The sequence below is a fragment of the Quercus robur genome, chromosome 2, assembly GCF_932294415.1.
Source record: "Quercus robur chromosome 2, dhQueRobu3.1, whole genome shotgun sequence".
Classification (NCBI taxonomy): Eukaryota; Viridiplantae; Streptophyta; class Magnoliopsida; order Fagales; family Fagaceae; genus Quercus; species Quercus robur.
Window position 1 is genome coordinate 96,915,189 of NC_065535.1, and position 15,257 is coordinate 96,930,445.

A 15,257-nucleotide genomic window follows, 5' to 3' on the forward strand; every position below is an offset into this window, starting at 1 on the left:
ACACGCTTCCCTAATAGTTAGGCTTAATACCTCTTGGAGGTTGGACCAAAACATGAGTTTCGACCTTCAAGAAGGCCGAAAATATTGGATCCCAATACTGGTCTGTCCTACTTAACAGAAAGAACGCATAAAAAAAAAAACCTGCGGATTCACGAGACAATTGCTCCATAAATATTCCATTCTCGAAGTTCCTTGCAAAAGAAATACAAAACTTTTTCTTTACTTTCTTCTTTTTTTTTTTTTTTTTTTTTTTTTGAGAGATAGAAAAAAAAAAACACAAACTTTGCATCTTGAGTATACACTATTTTGGCCAGAATATACATTGTCCAGACCGCTCGCCCAACCCAGATGTAAGATTTACTCCACGTTTACTCACAAGATTACATATAATTGGGTCATTGCTCTCCAACCCAGGGCCATTTGATGATTCCATATATATCCAAGTCCAGCTCCAATCTACTACAGTATATAACACGATATAGACAGCCACCTTGACAAAAGCACAAGGTTCCAAGCACTTGGATCCACCATCAACGAACAGAAAATAAGCAGAGACTGCCACTACTATGCTTCATCTCTAAGGAAACCATTCAAGGTAAACTCTATCCAAAGCAAAACCCTGTATTGCCAGAAATTAAAACCAAAAAGGACAATAAAAATTGCAAGAGATAAGAAAAGATATATGTATTTACATATATACAAGATAGATGTATCGTATAAATAACAAAAAGAAACTTTGGGGAGAAGGGAAAGGGGAAAGAAAGGTAAAATATATATATTTTAAGAAGCAAATCCTTTCCATTCTGAGGCTGACAAACTTGTCGCCTATCCGAAGTCTGAACAAGCAATTCTTTTGGCAAAACTAAACCTTAAATTTAAATAATAACCAAAACACCCAAACCCTAAAGCTAGTCACACTGTCCAGATGGCATGTGCATCCAAGAACTGCCCTCCACGTATTATTCCATTTGTCCTTGATGCAGCATGTCAAGAAACTGTACTGGCCATTCCACTCGAAATATGTTTTTGTTGTAGAGCAACACCCGTGTAAAACTATACACAAAACCTTACCAGTCAAAGCATCTCTTTACCTCGTAACTTGCTTTTCTGGTTTCTTTTCAGCGTTCATGGTTTAGCTAAACTAGGTTTCAGGCGAAACCAGACATGGGTACTTCAGCACCCAGATCCAACAACTGATGAATGGTCTTCAATAATTACAGCCACTTCAGAATCTGGCATACCTGATTTGGCCTCCGAAGGTACTGGAAGTTTTATCTTTGGCGACAACCTCCTGACTTCCTCTGTTGTGTAGATGAAAATCTTCCTTACTATGCTGCAGAACTCACTGCAATAGACATAGGAAAATAAAATCAACTTCACTATCAAAGAATAAAGTTAGAAGTCATGGTGGCAGGTAACTCTACGTCTCTACCTATAATCCCAATAGCATTTTGTCTATATAAGTCTGGCTCAGCAAACCCATATATTAGAGCAGAAATCAACCGAAGATAACACTGGAACATACGAAGTTCATACCCCAAAGGGTTGAACATGAAGATCTACCTGAATTTTCTTACTATTATTATTATTTTTTTTTTGCCCAATAGAGCAAGGATGATGTGTTTAACACAATTTACATTTACTGGAAATTAAGGTGACCTTGCAACAAAAAGATAATGACAGAACAATAATGGAACTCCAACACACAATCTAGAGAGAATATCTTGATATGATGAGCTTAGACTATCTACTTCTACATAATTACTTTGGGGTGCAGGAATATGATTTGAGTAGTTGTGAATATTTCCACATTTCATGGTCTAATATATTAGAGTCACAATCAAATGAAATCCAATTATTGGTGAACGCTACACCATTGAACATGAACCACAGGTTCAACTGAAACTCAATTCATTCTTCAAGTTGAAAGACAAATGACAGATATGGGTAAATATGTGCTGGGGACTTAGATAAAGTAAGAGAGACCGAGGGTGGAAAAATCAAATAGAAACTCAAATGAACTTACTGCCATGGGTCATCCCCAACCAACATCACATCATCTTCATCATCGGTGTATACAACCTGCCACTTCTTTGTAGATCCACAAAGCTCGCCTTCAATGTCAAACATCTCCTCCAGTTTCCTGAGCAGATCCTCATACTGGTCAAACCGCGTCAAATCAACAGCCCTCCCAACAGCAATCCCTTGCATGTGGACCTGGAAAATGACAAATACTATTCAGATATTCCCAAATAACATGTAGCAGACCCAGCTGAAGAACACAAAACTGAGTATTCCTATTCATGACACGATCTATTATTATTGTCAGGAAGACTGTATAGTGTACACACATGCATAGAGATTGTTAGAATTATGGTTAAATGATTAAACTCACCATTTCCTAATAACTTAAGTATTCGGGACAATTGGTAATTTAACATGGTATCAAAGCAAGAGATCCTGAATTTGATCCATGTCCTTACTCTACCTCCCATTTAAAATGTTATTTTCCAAATATTGGGCCCCACTTATTAAGGGGAAGTTTAGGCCCACAAGTGGGGGTGTTAGAATTATGGTTAAGTGATTAAACTCACCATTTCCTAATAGCTTAAACTTTTGGGACAATCGGTAATTTAACAGAGATAAAGAGAAGAGTTGAGCTGAACTTAATTTACATTATCTTCAAACAAGACATGAAACCCCAAGCAGAAATTAATGTAAAAGCTCTAATTGCCTGGAGAAAGTACCCAAACCACAAAGCCTTCTATAAAAATTGTTTTAAATATTCTATTCACAGCGTGAGCATTTAAAAATCTAATATCAGCCTGCCTTGGGCTTGATTCAGGCAGCAAAAGGCATGAAAGAGATCTAGAACCAAATTTTTTGAGACAGATCATCAGCCCACTAATCTATAAAACCATAACAGCACCAGATACTGATCAAAGAACTGACAAAACCTCTTAAATAGAGGAGAAGTGGAAAAAGCACAGGAGCCAAAATACCTTAGTGCAACTCCGAATTTGCCTGCTTTGTGACTCCTGAGGAGATCTCAAACACGATTTCTCAGCATCACAACTAACAGAAGGAACATCAGATCGATTTGGTTCAGAATGCTGGTCAGAATCCGCATCTAAATATGGAACTGGCTGTTCATCCCCGACTGCTCTGGACATAACCACCTGAGAAGTTTCCTCTACATTGGAATTGTCCAGTAGCTGAATCCCAAAGAGCCTGCAGCCATTCCCATTTCCCTGTCTCTTTTCACCTGATTCTTTGTTAACAACCGGTGAAAAAGACTCTGTTACAGCTTCCCCTCTATTAGACCAATATGCCGAGTTGCTGGAAACAGCAGGCAAAGAGTTGTTACCACTAAAGCTGAAAGAGTTTCCTTTTGCAGCAGAGCTGAACTTTGGTGATGGATAGAAGTCTCGCCCACGTTGTGGCTCACAATATGAGAAAGCAGAGGGCTCAACTGGGGATTTCCACACACCTGATACACAAAAGCAAGAAAGTTTTAATCACAAACCAACAAGCATAATCAGCATAAATAATTTCCCACTAGAAAACTTTCATACCAAGTACAGGAAAATCTGGTGTTTGTGAAGGTAAAACAGCAGGCCGTGCCCGCTTGCTCCGTGGTGTGGGTTGCGAGCTTGGTGGAGAGTTTGCCACAAGTGGCTCCAATTCCCATGGTGAAACTCTATCTGGACGCACAATTGATGAATGCTCATCCCACTGAACCTGAAATACAATACCATTCACAGTGAGATAAATTATATCAAATATGAAGATAAGAAGAACCACTCAATTAAACCCAACCTAAAACACACCCCCAAAAAAAATCACAAGTCAAAAATCAAAACAAGTCAATATCTCACTGGGAAGAAACTCCCCTCCCATTTAGATCCTCCAATTCTCTCCAATTTTTAGCTTGATGTGATACACATGTCATTTAAAAATCCAATGGTCATTTAGTGGTTTACATGGGTTTTCCAAGACCATTGAATTTTTTAAATACCACGTCTCACATCTAACTTAAAATTAGAGAGGATTTGAGAACTTAAGTGGGAGAGGATTTTTTTTCCCCTCCGCTAAAAGCAAGCATAAGTGGGGTCACTACAATAGAAAACAAATAAACCAGTCAATGGTTTCCAGGTGCGTGCACATAAAAGACTTCATGAAGAAAAAATGCCACGTTGAAAGTAGCAATGGGCAAATTCATCAGAGCTGCATCACAAAGTTCACCTTAAGAGAAATTAAACTCCAACTATATGTAGGACCTGAGCAATCAAGACTCAATACCATCATTTGTCGGAAACATGAACCTTTTTTTTTTTTTTTTTTTTGGAGGAACGTCGGAAACGTGAACCTAGAAAGTTGAATTTAGACCATTGCAACCAGATAGTTTAAGGGTCCGCCTAAAACCCAAACCAAGAAAAGTTGGTAGATTATAATTTATCACTTATAATTTTAAACAACAAAATTAAACCCTTGACAAAGGCAGAGTCAAGGGCAAGAGGAAGTCCAGAAATATAAAATAATCCAGAAATTTAAAATGCACAGCTTCTAAGTTGCAACTCACAAGAACAAGAGATACTGAGATTATAAGTGTTACTGCTAAGATAACTCTTGGTTGAAAAGCTTAATAGAGCAGCTTGAATATTTGCTTCAAACAGTAATTTTGGATCTCTGTAAATTATAGTGCAACATTTTTTTTTTATAAGTAAAACAAAATCATAGTAATAGAGATGTATGTCTCATGGCCAGTCCCAAGAGTTAAAGGCAGCAATGCTGCTCCACAAGGCAATGGAATATGAGACCACTCATTGATGGAGGAACTCCCACAATGAAGGAAGAGGACCATCAATGTCAACAAGCATTTATATGTGAAAGCTATAAAACCAGCCAAGCCACCACAAAATAACCCATATTGAAAAGCTTTTCCATTTGATAATTAATGGTACTGAATGATTGCCTCTATTATTTACCTTTCTTCAATATCCTCAAAAATAAAATTCTACCATCTACAATGACAGACAGAAATCAATGCATCCGATAATTTTAAACTACAAAGATCTTAGTTTCGAGCTTAATAGAGCAGCCTGGACATTTGCTTCAAACAGTAAATTTTGGATCTCTGTAAATTATAATGCAACATAGTGGCACAGAAAGCTAAAAAACCAGCCAAGCCACCACAAAATATCCCATATTGAAAAGCTTTTCTATTTGAATATTAATGGTACTGAATGATTGCCTCTAGCATTTACCTCTCTTCAATATCCTCCAAAAAAAAAAAAAATTCTACAATCTACAATGACAGACAGAAATCAAAGCATCCAATAATTTTAAACTACATAGATCTTAGTCTCAAGCTAGCTACCAATTCTGACTTTGCAAGTACAAGATAACAAATTCTTAACCCAACCAGGAAAAAAGGGAAGAAAGGAGTCAAGATATACAATCAATTACTTCCATAAGATGTACAGCAGTTCAGACATCCTCAATACATTCTTGGACCAATCCCGAAAAAATAATAAGTATGACAAAAGAAATAAATTAACCTTTAGTGATCGCCACTCAGAATCAGTCCATCCAGATGATTTATTGTCTTCAACACCAACAATTGTGCCACTGAACCTGTAATGATAGAGACAGGTGATGCATCGTAACTTCCTCCAAGTCCAAGAACACAATATTATGCAAGGGAAACAACATACCTTCTTTCAGGAACTTCCTCACCCTCAAATCTCATTCTAAACCTCATCCCAACAGATAGCTTATGGCTCCGAGCTTCAAGGTACTTGTTCACACTTACAATAAACTCTGATCGACTTGTTCTGACATAAAAACGCTAGTTCAGAAACTCAAAACATCAAACAAAGAATCAACTGCCTCCAATTCCCAATCGTTAACATCACGTTTGAAAAGGCATTCGGTATGTGTAAAAGCACCATAAAGGGTTTGCACAAATAATTTTTTGCTATATACTTTAAAATTACACAAGAAAACATGACAATATTAACAATAGGAACCAATTAAAATGTCACTTGAAATTAATGAAAAGACATAAACCTTGGCTTGTAGAACACAGAGAAGAGTGTTTTAGTTGCAATGGCATGAGATGCAGTGGCTAGAACCCCAAGATGCATGCTGTGACTAGATATAACAGAAGATGGCATGTTGCTTAGTTGTCTCATGAGTCTCCTTACTCCAACACGCAGCTCCCCATTTTCACCTCTGGAAACAATAATTGGATAAAACAAATGACACAATGATTGGTGGCAACAAAGTAACAAAAATAAAAACTCCACAACAATACTTGCCTCAGAAATATAAATGCATCACCAGCCACTAATTTTTTGGAACTAACAAAGACACTCCATCCAGTTGTCAGCAAGTGGCGCCTTGGTTGCCCTGAATTGAATGATTTCAATCAATATACTAGTAATACAGGCATTTCATAGTAATCAAGACTCCAAATGAGATATACACAAAATCAAGGCAACAAATGGTAACAGAATTATATCTAACAATATGACAAGCATGTAGAAATAAATGTACCAGAAGACATATATGCCAAACCAATGAAAGCAAATAACAATAAACACCAACTTTCTACCATTACATCCAGATAAACCATGCAACAAAGGACCGATTCAGAAATTAATTCAGACATAAAATCTTAGAAAGCTTCTGAAATAGCAAGAAATTAAAGGTATATCCATGTTCCATTCAAAATTTGATTGCCAATAAGATTCACACTCCTTCAGCCTCCAGAAACATTACAAGTGCACCAATACTACTACAACTTTTTGTATACTTTGATAAGTAGTTAAAGCTACTGAGAGAAATTAACGGTCACATAATTAGACATATAAGCCTTGTAGCACACAGCATGAAGCAACAACAACATTCCAACCTAAGCTGTTGGAAAAATAGCAGCTACAAGTCAATTCAGTGTAAGAAAAACCAATATGCAAACGGTCAACCTCGGAAAATGTGCCGAAAATGCCATTCATTTCCATGCAAATCAGTTGCGACCAATTCCTGCCATGGTGGCTGCTGGGACATATCCTGAACAAAAAATATTGAAATTATTAGGCCCGGGAAACAAAACAGGGAAAAATGGGTCAGGGCTATCCAGTATCTCCTAAAGAAGCAAATGCTAAAAAAAAAAAAAAATTGAAGCTCACTAGCGGTGGCAGACAATCATCAGCATGCCTACGAAGAACAGAGAATCCACCATGGGTGCTCGTGTCAGAAGCAGTAAGCGTCTTGCAAAATGAGTGGACTGTGCACCTTGGAGGATCAGAAATTGGAGGATCTGGGCTTGTAACCTCACTTTGCTGTTCCAGAGGGAAAGTATAGATAAGGAACACATAACCAACAAAGAAAGGGACGAACGTGCCATGAACTCAATAAGAAGAGAAAATCAGAGAGAACTTACATCCGAATCTGGTAACAAAGTGATTTGGGCATAGACTTCATCTGTCTCAGCTTCAGCCTACAATCCAAGGTAAAGTTCTAATGAATGAAAATCATAGAAAATACCTCCAACTTCCAAAATACATAACAAACAAGAAAAAGGAAGATCCATATAAGTGATAATAATGATGATAATGGCATACTCACCCGAAGATGGACATTAACAACTTTACAAAGAATTTTGGATGGCAGGTTAAATGAAGGCATTTGCTGCTCTGACCCCTGATGCATAGATGCTTCTAGCTGTAAAAGACACAGATATTGGTTAACAGAGATAGGTAGCACACAGAATATTTTCCAGATACAAACCAAAACCCACAGTGAACAGTGGCATGTGTGATAACTTAAAGAGCCACATATCTTCAAAATAATTTCATAAATCAATAACTGAGAGGGACAACAAAATTAAATAATTATGTGCATATCAAAGGCCTGAAGACTGACAATAAGGAGATATTCCAATGATATTCAAACTAGGTGGAAATTATATGGAAAATATATTTGAATAAAATTTTTACAATAAAATAATTGAAATCTTAGATATGTAAAACCAGATTACCATGAGCCCAACCTATATCAATCACATGCAAAACAATTACTTTCTAACAGGTCAAACACTGGTTTCGTGGTCATAAACCATTGAACACCAACATTGCAAAAGAATTGCTTTGCACATCATAGAAATCAACATGAACATGTGCAAAAGTTCAAAATACCTGTTCCATATGACCTTGTGGAAAGTAATAAACTCGCTCCCCTTCACGAGGAAGATTGACAAGGGGACCAGCACAGGCATGCCATAATTCCTTGTATAAAGCATCATTGGGAACCCCTATAAACACAATATCATAAATTACAAAACATGGATAAAAATACACAAAATACACATGCTTTGAATTGTCAAATGTTAGAAAAGGCTAGTAAATTAGAGACAGAGGCATGAAAACACAAGAACAATCCGAAGGATACAAAATTAAAAGCACCACTGCATGTTACTGTCAATTATACTTGTTTAAGACAGTTTCCCTCAAATGAATATACAAGGCGATAACAAAAGGTTTGAGTTGATCCGATTAACCTAAATACAAACCACAGATGATTTCAAACCACAATTTCCCCATATCCCACATGCAGATCACATAAGAGAAATAGAAAGTTCATTAAGCTCCACCTATGAATATATTATAGATGATTCTTTGATAAGTTAATCTTAAATCTTCAAAACCCACGCCCCCCCCCCCCCCCCCAAAAAAAAAAAAGCAATTAAAATCAGATTCATATTACTTTATCATTTCCAAAATGCAGATCAATTAACAGCATAAAATACATCTAGAGATACCCTTTGAGATTACCAACAATTCCACCTAATTATAACGCTACACCAAATCATAGGCAATAACCTGCACGGGAAGCATTGGAGGAATGATTCGACGCCGAAAATGCCATTACAAACCAGAATTCTTCAGCCAAGCAGCAGTACTATATCTATAAAACCCTGCACTTCAATAATGTTGTTTTAAAAGACAATACTGGCAATTCTCTAAAATCACATTAATTCTCTAACCAACTAAACCAAACCCATTATTTATCACACATTTATTATCATCATCACCCATAATTAAAAGCTTCAGAGCCAAAAATGTCAGACTCTTCAATACTCTCTCTCTCACTCTCTCTCTCTCTCTCTAGCTGTGCTTTGTATATGAAATAAAAGCACGAACTTTAATGAAAGCACAAAAAGTTGGGGGTTCTAACTTTAACGCCAATTACTAAACCCAAAAAGTACACAAACTTTCACACTTTTTTTTTAGCCCTGAAAACCGGCAAATTTGTTTTAAAAAGCAAAATCAACAAACAAATTCCGTTACGGTAAAAAGATCCGTAACTTTTGCTCCCTAGAAAGGATCATGCTTCACACATTTCACCGTGAAGTGAGTAATTTAATGCTGTGTTTGGTTGGTCAGACTCAGACAACAAAGAAAAATTACAGAAAAAAATTAAATAAAATTAACGATTCAGCAATTTTGTTACGTGTCCCCAAATTATTCAACAATTTCCATCCCGATTAAAACTCAAAGATTAAAAAAAAAAAAAAAACTGTCAGACTATAACCAAACCGTTTTTAGCAATCGATTATTTAGTTTCTATTTTTAGAAAAATCAAAACCTCCAAATTTAGAAACAATTTCCATTTCTTCCTCACTTTCCTTCATTTTCTCACCAACCAAACAACTTACTAAATCCCGATCTCTCAGATTCCAATTCACAGTGAAGAAAACCCTAACTGTACGATAGATTCCCGCACACTGAACAAAATTACAGAATCCGAACCGCAGAGAAATCCTACTCTTACAATAACAACCAAAAAAAACACGAACCGTAGAGAGCAACAGATATAGATAGAGTATAAGTTACCTGAGAGAGAGAAAGATTGTGTGATTATCGTCCGGTTCGTACAATTCTAATAGCGAGCGCCGAGAGAATCGGAGTTTTAGGGTTTCAGTTTCGGACTCAGAGAGAGAGACAGAGATCGAGAAAAACGAGTGGAAATGGAATGGGGATCGATAAGGTCGTGTTTGGTTGAAGCCGACAAGACCTCTCTCCTTTTGCCTCTTTTTCAGCTCTTTCTATTTCTTTTTTCTTTTTTTTTTCTTACACACACTGTTTACTGTTTCTATTTTTTTCTCTCTCTTCTTGCTGACTTGGACTGGCTTTTATATGCGAGAGAAAAGCGGAGAGATAGAGAGACCGGGTGCGCAATGCGCACACTTGTCTGACTCTCTATCATTCTCTCTCTTCTTTTGGGAAAAAGAGAGAGAGAAGAAAGCAGGAAATCAATGCGTGCCCCTGTGCCCCAACATGTTTACTATCGTGCGCTGTCTATCCTTAAAAAGAGTTTTTCAACTGTAAACCGCGTGTACTGTCCACCTATACAAAGTTGGAAAATTCAACGAAAATCAAAACTAATTTTGTTACCTTTTCTTCCCATTCAACTAGGACTTCATAAAAGGAAATTAATGATACTCATAACTAGTGGAGTTTCTTTCCCCTAAAAAGTTTGAATATTTTTCGTTTTTTCTTTTAAAGTGATAATTAAATTTAGGCTAAAATATAGATTATATCCTTTAAAATTGACATGACATTCATTTTAGTTTTTAACTTTACTTTTGTTCAATTAAGTTTTCTAAATTTCAAAATTATTTAATTTAGGTCCGTTGTCAAATTTTATTAAAAAATTATCACTAAGTATGCAATTAAATAATTACATAAAATATCTATAAAATATTTTCATTCATTTTATACATTTTTTTATAGATTAATTTTATAGATTTTTTTCATTCGAAAATAATTTTTTTAAGGGCAATTTTTTTAACAAAATTGAACATAATGTTTGAATTTAATAAATTTGAAACTTAAAAGACTCGATTTTTTGAAAGTAAAATTAGAAAACTAAAATGAATTTTAGCCAAATTCAGATAATGCAATTTACATTTTATCTTTTTTAAAAAAAGGCTAATGAGGTTTCAACCCATTGAAACAAATGCACCCTTGTCAGTTTATAGGGGAAATTTACAAAAAAAAGTGAACAATATCAAAGTACTTTTCTCCCATATATTTGGGAGTTTATAAATGAATAGTATGAAATCAAAAGTAATATGGTATTATTTTCTCTCATACATCTTGCTTGGTGTTTATAAAGAATATGAGCTAAAGCAAAAGTAATATAATGTATTTACCACCAAAGGGGTGGTGGTTTGGATGTTTGGTGGCATTAGACTTGGAACATGTAGGTTTGGTGGATGTCAATCGATGCCTTTAATGGGTATTGTTTAGATTATGACTCTACCCATTCTAATACTTCGTAGACCCAATTCTAATGAGTAAGATGTTATTATAGTCACACCCAAGTAGGTATGTCACATTTGGTCACCCCTTCCACCCATTTTTTTTATTTAAAAAAAGAAGAAGAATATATATTTATTCCCCTATTGGAGTTTATATATATATATATATATATATATAATTTTACTATTATATAATTTATATTTTATTAAAATATGGATAAAATTAATCCCCCAAAAAAAGCAGTAAAATTACTCAACAAGATAAAAATAGGTAAAATTAATATTCACCAAATTCCTAGATGAGGAATAGATGAAAATAGAATATCTTCTTAATGATTCATTCTATTCAATTTCATTAATTTGATAAAATTGTAAGAGCACAAATTACAGGATATTAAATGTTCAAGTATGACATGCAATGTATTATAATAATTTAAATATATATATATATATATGTAGTTGCACGATTTTCCTGGCCCAACTTGTGTTGATTAGGCCCTGGCCCAAAGCGCAACCCACAATAATTATTTGTAAAGGATGGGTCAAAGAACTTGGCCTCAGTGAACTTGTTCGGTCTAATGCATGGACAGTATGGTTTGCAAAAAGAAAATAGAAAACACCAGAATGGATCTTTCTCAAGTCTGATTTTATTTCTTTTTTGTTCCTGATACAGTTCTGCCGTCCTCTTCTTTGAGGGACTCCACTACATTATATATTTTTCTTCTTTTCATCTCAGCCTTACACCTGTTAATCATCCAAGCATCCACTTGAGCACCTGTCCCATCAGACGCCCTCATCAGACCCTTTGTGAGTTGCAGAGGCCAAGGCGGTACTGTTCAGGAGTCTTTTCCTCATTAATGCGGCCAAGAGAGTGGTTGGGGCGCAATTAATGTGGTGGTAGCCTTCCGTGAGATATTTTGGATTTAATTCATTTTATATGTTGGGAAGACGAGTTGAAATGGCTGGGGCAAGTTCCCCGTCTGGGCTTCGTGATGTCCGAGGAGGAGTTACTCCTCGGACAGGTTTCCTTGGCGCTATTGGGGTTGAATAGCGCTTCATATGGGGCTTATCTTCGAACAGTACGCTCCTCGGACGGGCCTGAGTTTGGAATAGCCCATCATTTTTGGGCCGGGCCCCACAATATATATATATATACTCATCAATAATTCACTTCTCTCTAAATTCGAAATGATTATATGCGTTTCTTTTGATATTTGTGTAAATTTTGACTTTTTTTTCATTGAAAATAGTATAAATATGATTGAATGGACCATTAAACGTATCCTAATATGTGTTACTATGGAAACTCTAAACAAAAGTCATATTCAATTAAGACCTACAATACAAATTGAGCGCCTAAGGTCACATGTTAAAATAATAATAAATACTTAATTATTAGATGAAATAAACACTTTTTTTTACTACGTAAATAGGGGGAATGAGAAACTTGTGGTTCGATCCCTATGCAAGTATAATAGGTAGTACAAATGTGTCGGTAGCAATAACAATCAAGTCAAACCTTGATTAAGTTCAACATGATTATGTGTCTTTTTTACGTTAGTGTACAAGTACAATTTGACTTTAGATATTGAAAAAAAAAGATGCAATACAATTACTTGTATAAAATTTAACTTTTGATGTACATTATCTAAAAAACTGTAACTAATTTTTGTGAATAAAAATATTACTATTATTTTTAATGAATAAATACATTTGTCATTAATTCACAAATGTAGGCACACAATGATTTTGATATTCTATTCAAATTTCTTAGTTGAAGGGGCAAACTTAAAGTGATTATATTTGTAGGTATATTTTGACTTTTAGAGTATATCATAGCTTTATTAAACAAAAAATTGCAAAGAGTGCTCACACTTGTCTCTCTTTAGATGGAACGTGAGAACATAGATGCGATTCAATGCGTACCCCGGTACCCATACAAGCTTACAAGTTACATCCACTGTCCCATTGTCCACGCGCAAAAGGAAAATTCTTCTTTCTTCTTTCTTCTTTCTTCTTTCTTCTTTCTTCCTTCTTTCTTTCCCCCATAGTTAATTGCAAATAGTATTAATTATTCTCTTCTTTTCAATATTTAATTACAACTATTGTTAATTATTATTTAATGAGATAGTAATTATTGGGCTTAAGCTTCGAGTTACTGATCTCTCTTCTTTTATTGGTTGAAGACTTTTGTGTCCTTGTTATGACTAGTACACATCTAATTTAACAATTATAAACTAGATTTTCTCTGTTGATGCTTTTTGGATCAAAAGGAATATTCACCCATCAAAATAAATTAAGGTTTTTTTTTTTTTTTTGAAACTTGTTAGCAAATAACACCATGAATTTACTATTAAGTCCGTGTATCTTAGGAACACCAAAGGTTTGGTATTTACTATTAAATATGATGATTGAGAGATTTAATACAACCATTTAATAGTTTAAATATAAATATATTCTCACAAAAAAAACTAATATAAATATAGTCCCCTCTATATACCAAATATTAGTAATATATTGAAAAATATAATTAGACTAACAATATTATAAATTTAGTTTTTTTTTTAATCCTAACAATTAAAATTTGGATTTGTACCCATAATATTAAGTACCATTTTGAAAGCCATCATTCTTCTCTTTTGCTCTTATAACATGGTCGGCAAAACCTTTTCATTTTTGTCATATAATAAGGAAAAATGCATTAAAAAAAAAAAAAAAAATCATAGCACAACCTCTTGATAAAATAGTTATGAGTCATTTAGTAATATGAAAATGAATACATATCCGCAAGTACTTTAATAATCAGGGCAAAACCAATATAGTAGCATTTAGAGGTAGATCCTCGAATCTTGAAGATTATACTTCTCTCACAATATTGATTGGGTTAAAATGGATTTAAACCTATCATTTGACTATTTTCCACATATTGAAATATTACCTCCGATTCTCGACAATGTTAGAAAACTACATACATCATCGAATATGTTGTACTCAGTGGAATAAAATTATGATCTATTTCATATTTTGCATAAACTGTTGTTATTTTGAATATACAAATTTCAATAAGAAAACACATAGCTTCATGGTTAAAACTTGGAACACTAGAATAAAAATTAAAAAATAGTACTTGATCTACTATTGAACCATGCCTTCATCTCAATGAATATATAGTTGGCCAAGAGTGTGGGATCTTATTTTGTAAAAAACCTCTTGAATCCATTTATGCTCTAAAGAGGATGAATGAATATTTTTCTTTTTTCACTAGTGTAGCTGCCTATTGAGATTCCTCTCAATAGGCGTGTTTTGGCAATTAGAACACCCTATTGTGCGTGTAACACACTGTGGCTAAACCCTCTAAGAGCATCTCAAATGGTATAACTAGAAGCAAAATCATCTCTATAATAAAGAATGGTATAACTAGAAGCAAAATCATCTCTATAATAAAGAATGAGACCCAACAAATGGTCTACAATAGATTCTTTAAACCTTAAAATTTTTTTGGCTCATGAACAGTATCTCATCAAATTTAATGGGCTACCATACATTAGCAATTGAATTTTTTTGATTAAAAAATTATACCAACTACTATTATATCAATTCTTTCCAACTACTATTATATCAATTCTTTCTCTCTCCTTCGATTTTTTTTTTCTCTCATTCTCTCCGTTGCTTCTTTTTTTCTCTCATCTTCGTTGCTTCTTTTCTTTTTTTTTCTCTAATCTCCATTGCTTCTTTTCTTTTTTTCTCTCGTCTCCATTGCTTCTTTTTTTCTCTCATTCTCTCCATTGCTTCTTAAAAAAAAAAAAGAGACAGAGCTAGATAAAAAAAAAAAAAAAAAAAAAGAAGAAGAGAGAGAATGAGAGCTGCTGGAATGTTCTTGAATGTGAGGGAGAAAAAGAAAATAAAAGAAGGGGTCGGGTGGGTAGAG

At 34.6% G+C, this 15,257-nt stretch overlaps 1 protein-coding gene across 1 annotated transcript; it reads right to left on the minus strand.

The window, feature by feature from the left end:
• Positions 1–776: 776 nt before the first annotated feature.
• LOC126716088 (auxin response factor 1) lies at positions 777–10,184 on the minus strand. Its single transcript, XM_050417072.1, has 15 exons — positions 9,900–10,184; positions 8,886–8,980; positions 8,202–8,317; positions 7,633–7,728; positions 7,448–7,504; positions 7,194–7,346; positions 6,990–7,074; positions 6,324–6,414; positions 6,073–6,237; positions 5,718–5,837; positions 5,562–5,637; positions 3,576–3,741; positions 3,003–3,490; positions 2,027–2,217; positions 777–1,345 (listed from the first exon to the last, which is right to left on the minus strand). The coding sequence occupies exons 2-15, from the start codon at positions 8,929–8,931 to the stop codon at positions 1,174–1,176; spliced, it is 2,022 nt and encodes a 673-aa protein (XP_050273029.1). The 5' UTR covers positions 8,932–8,980; positions 9,900–10,184; the 3' UTR covers positions 777–1,173.
• Between the last annotated feature and the right edge of the window lie 5,073 nt (positions 10,185–15,257).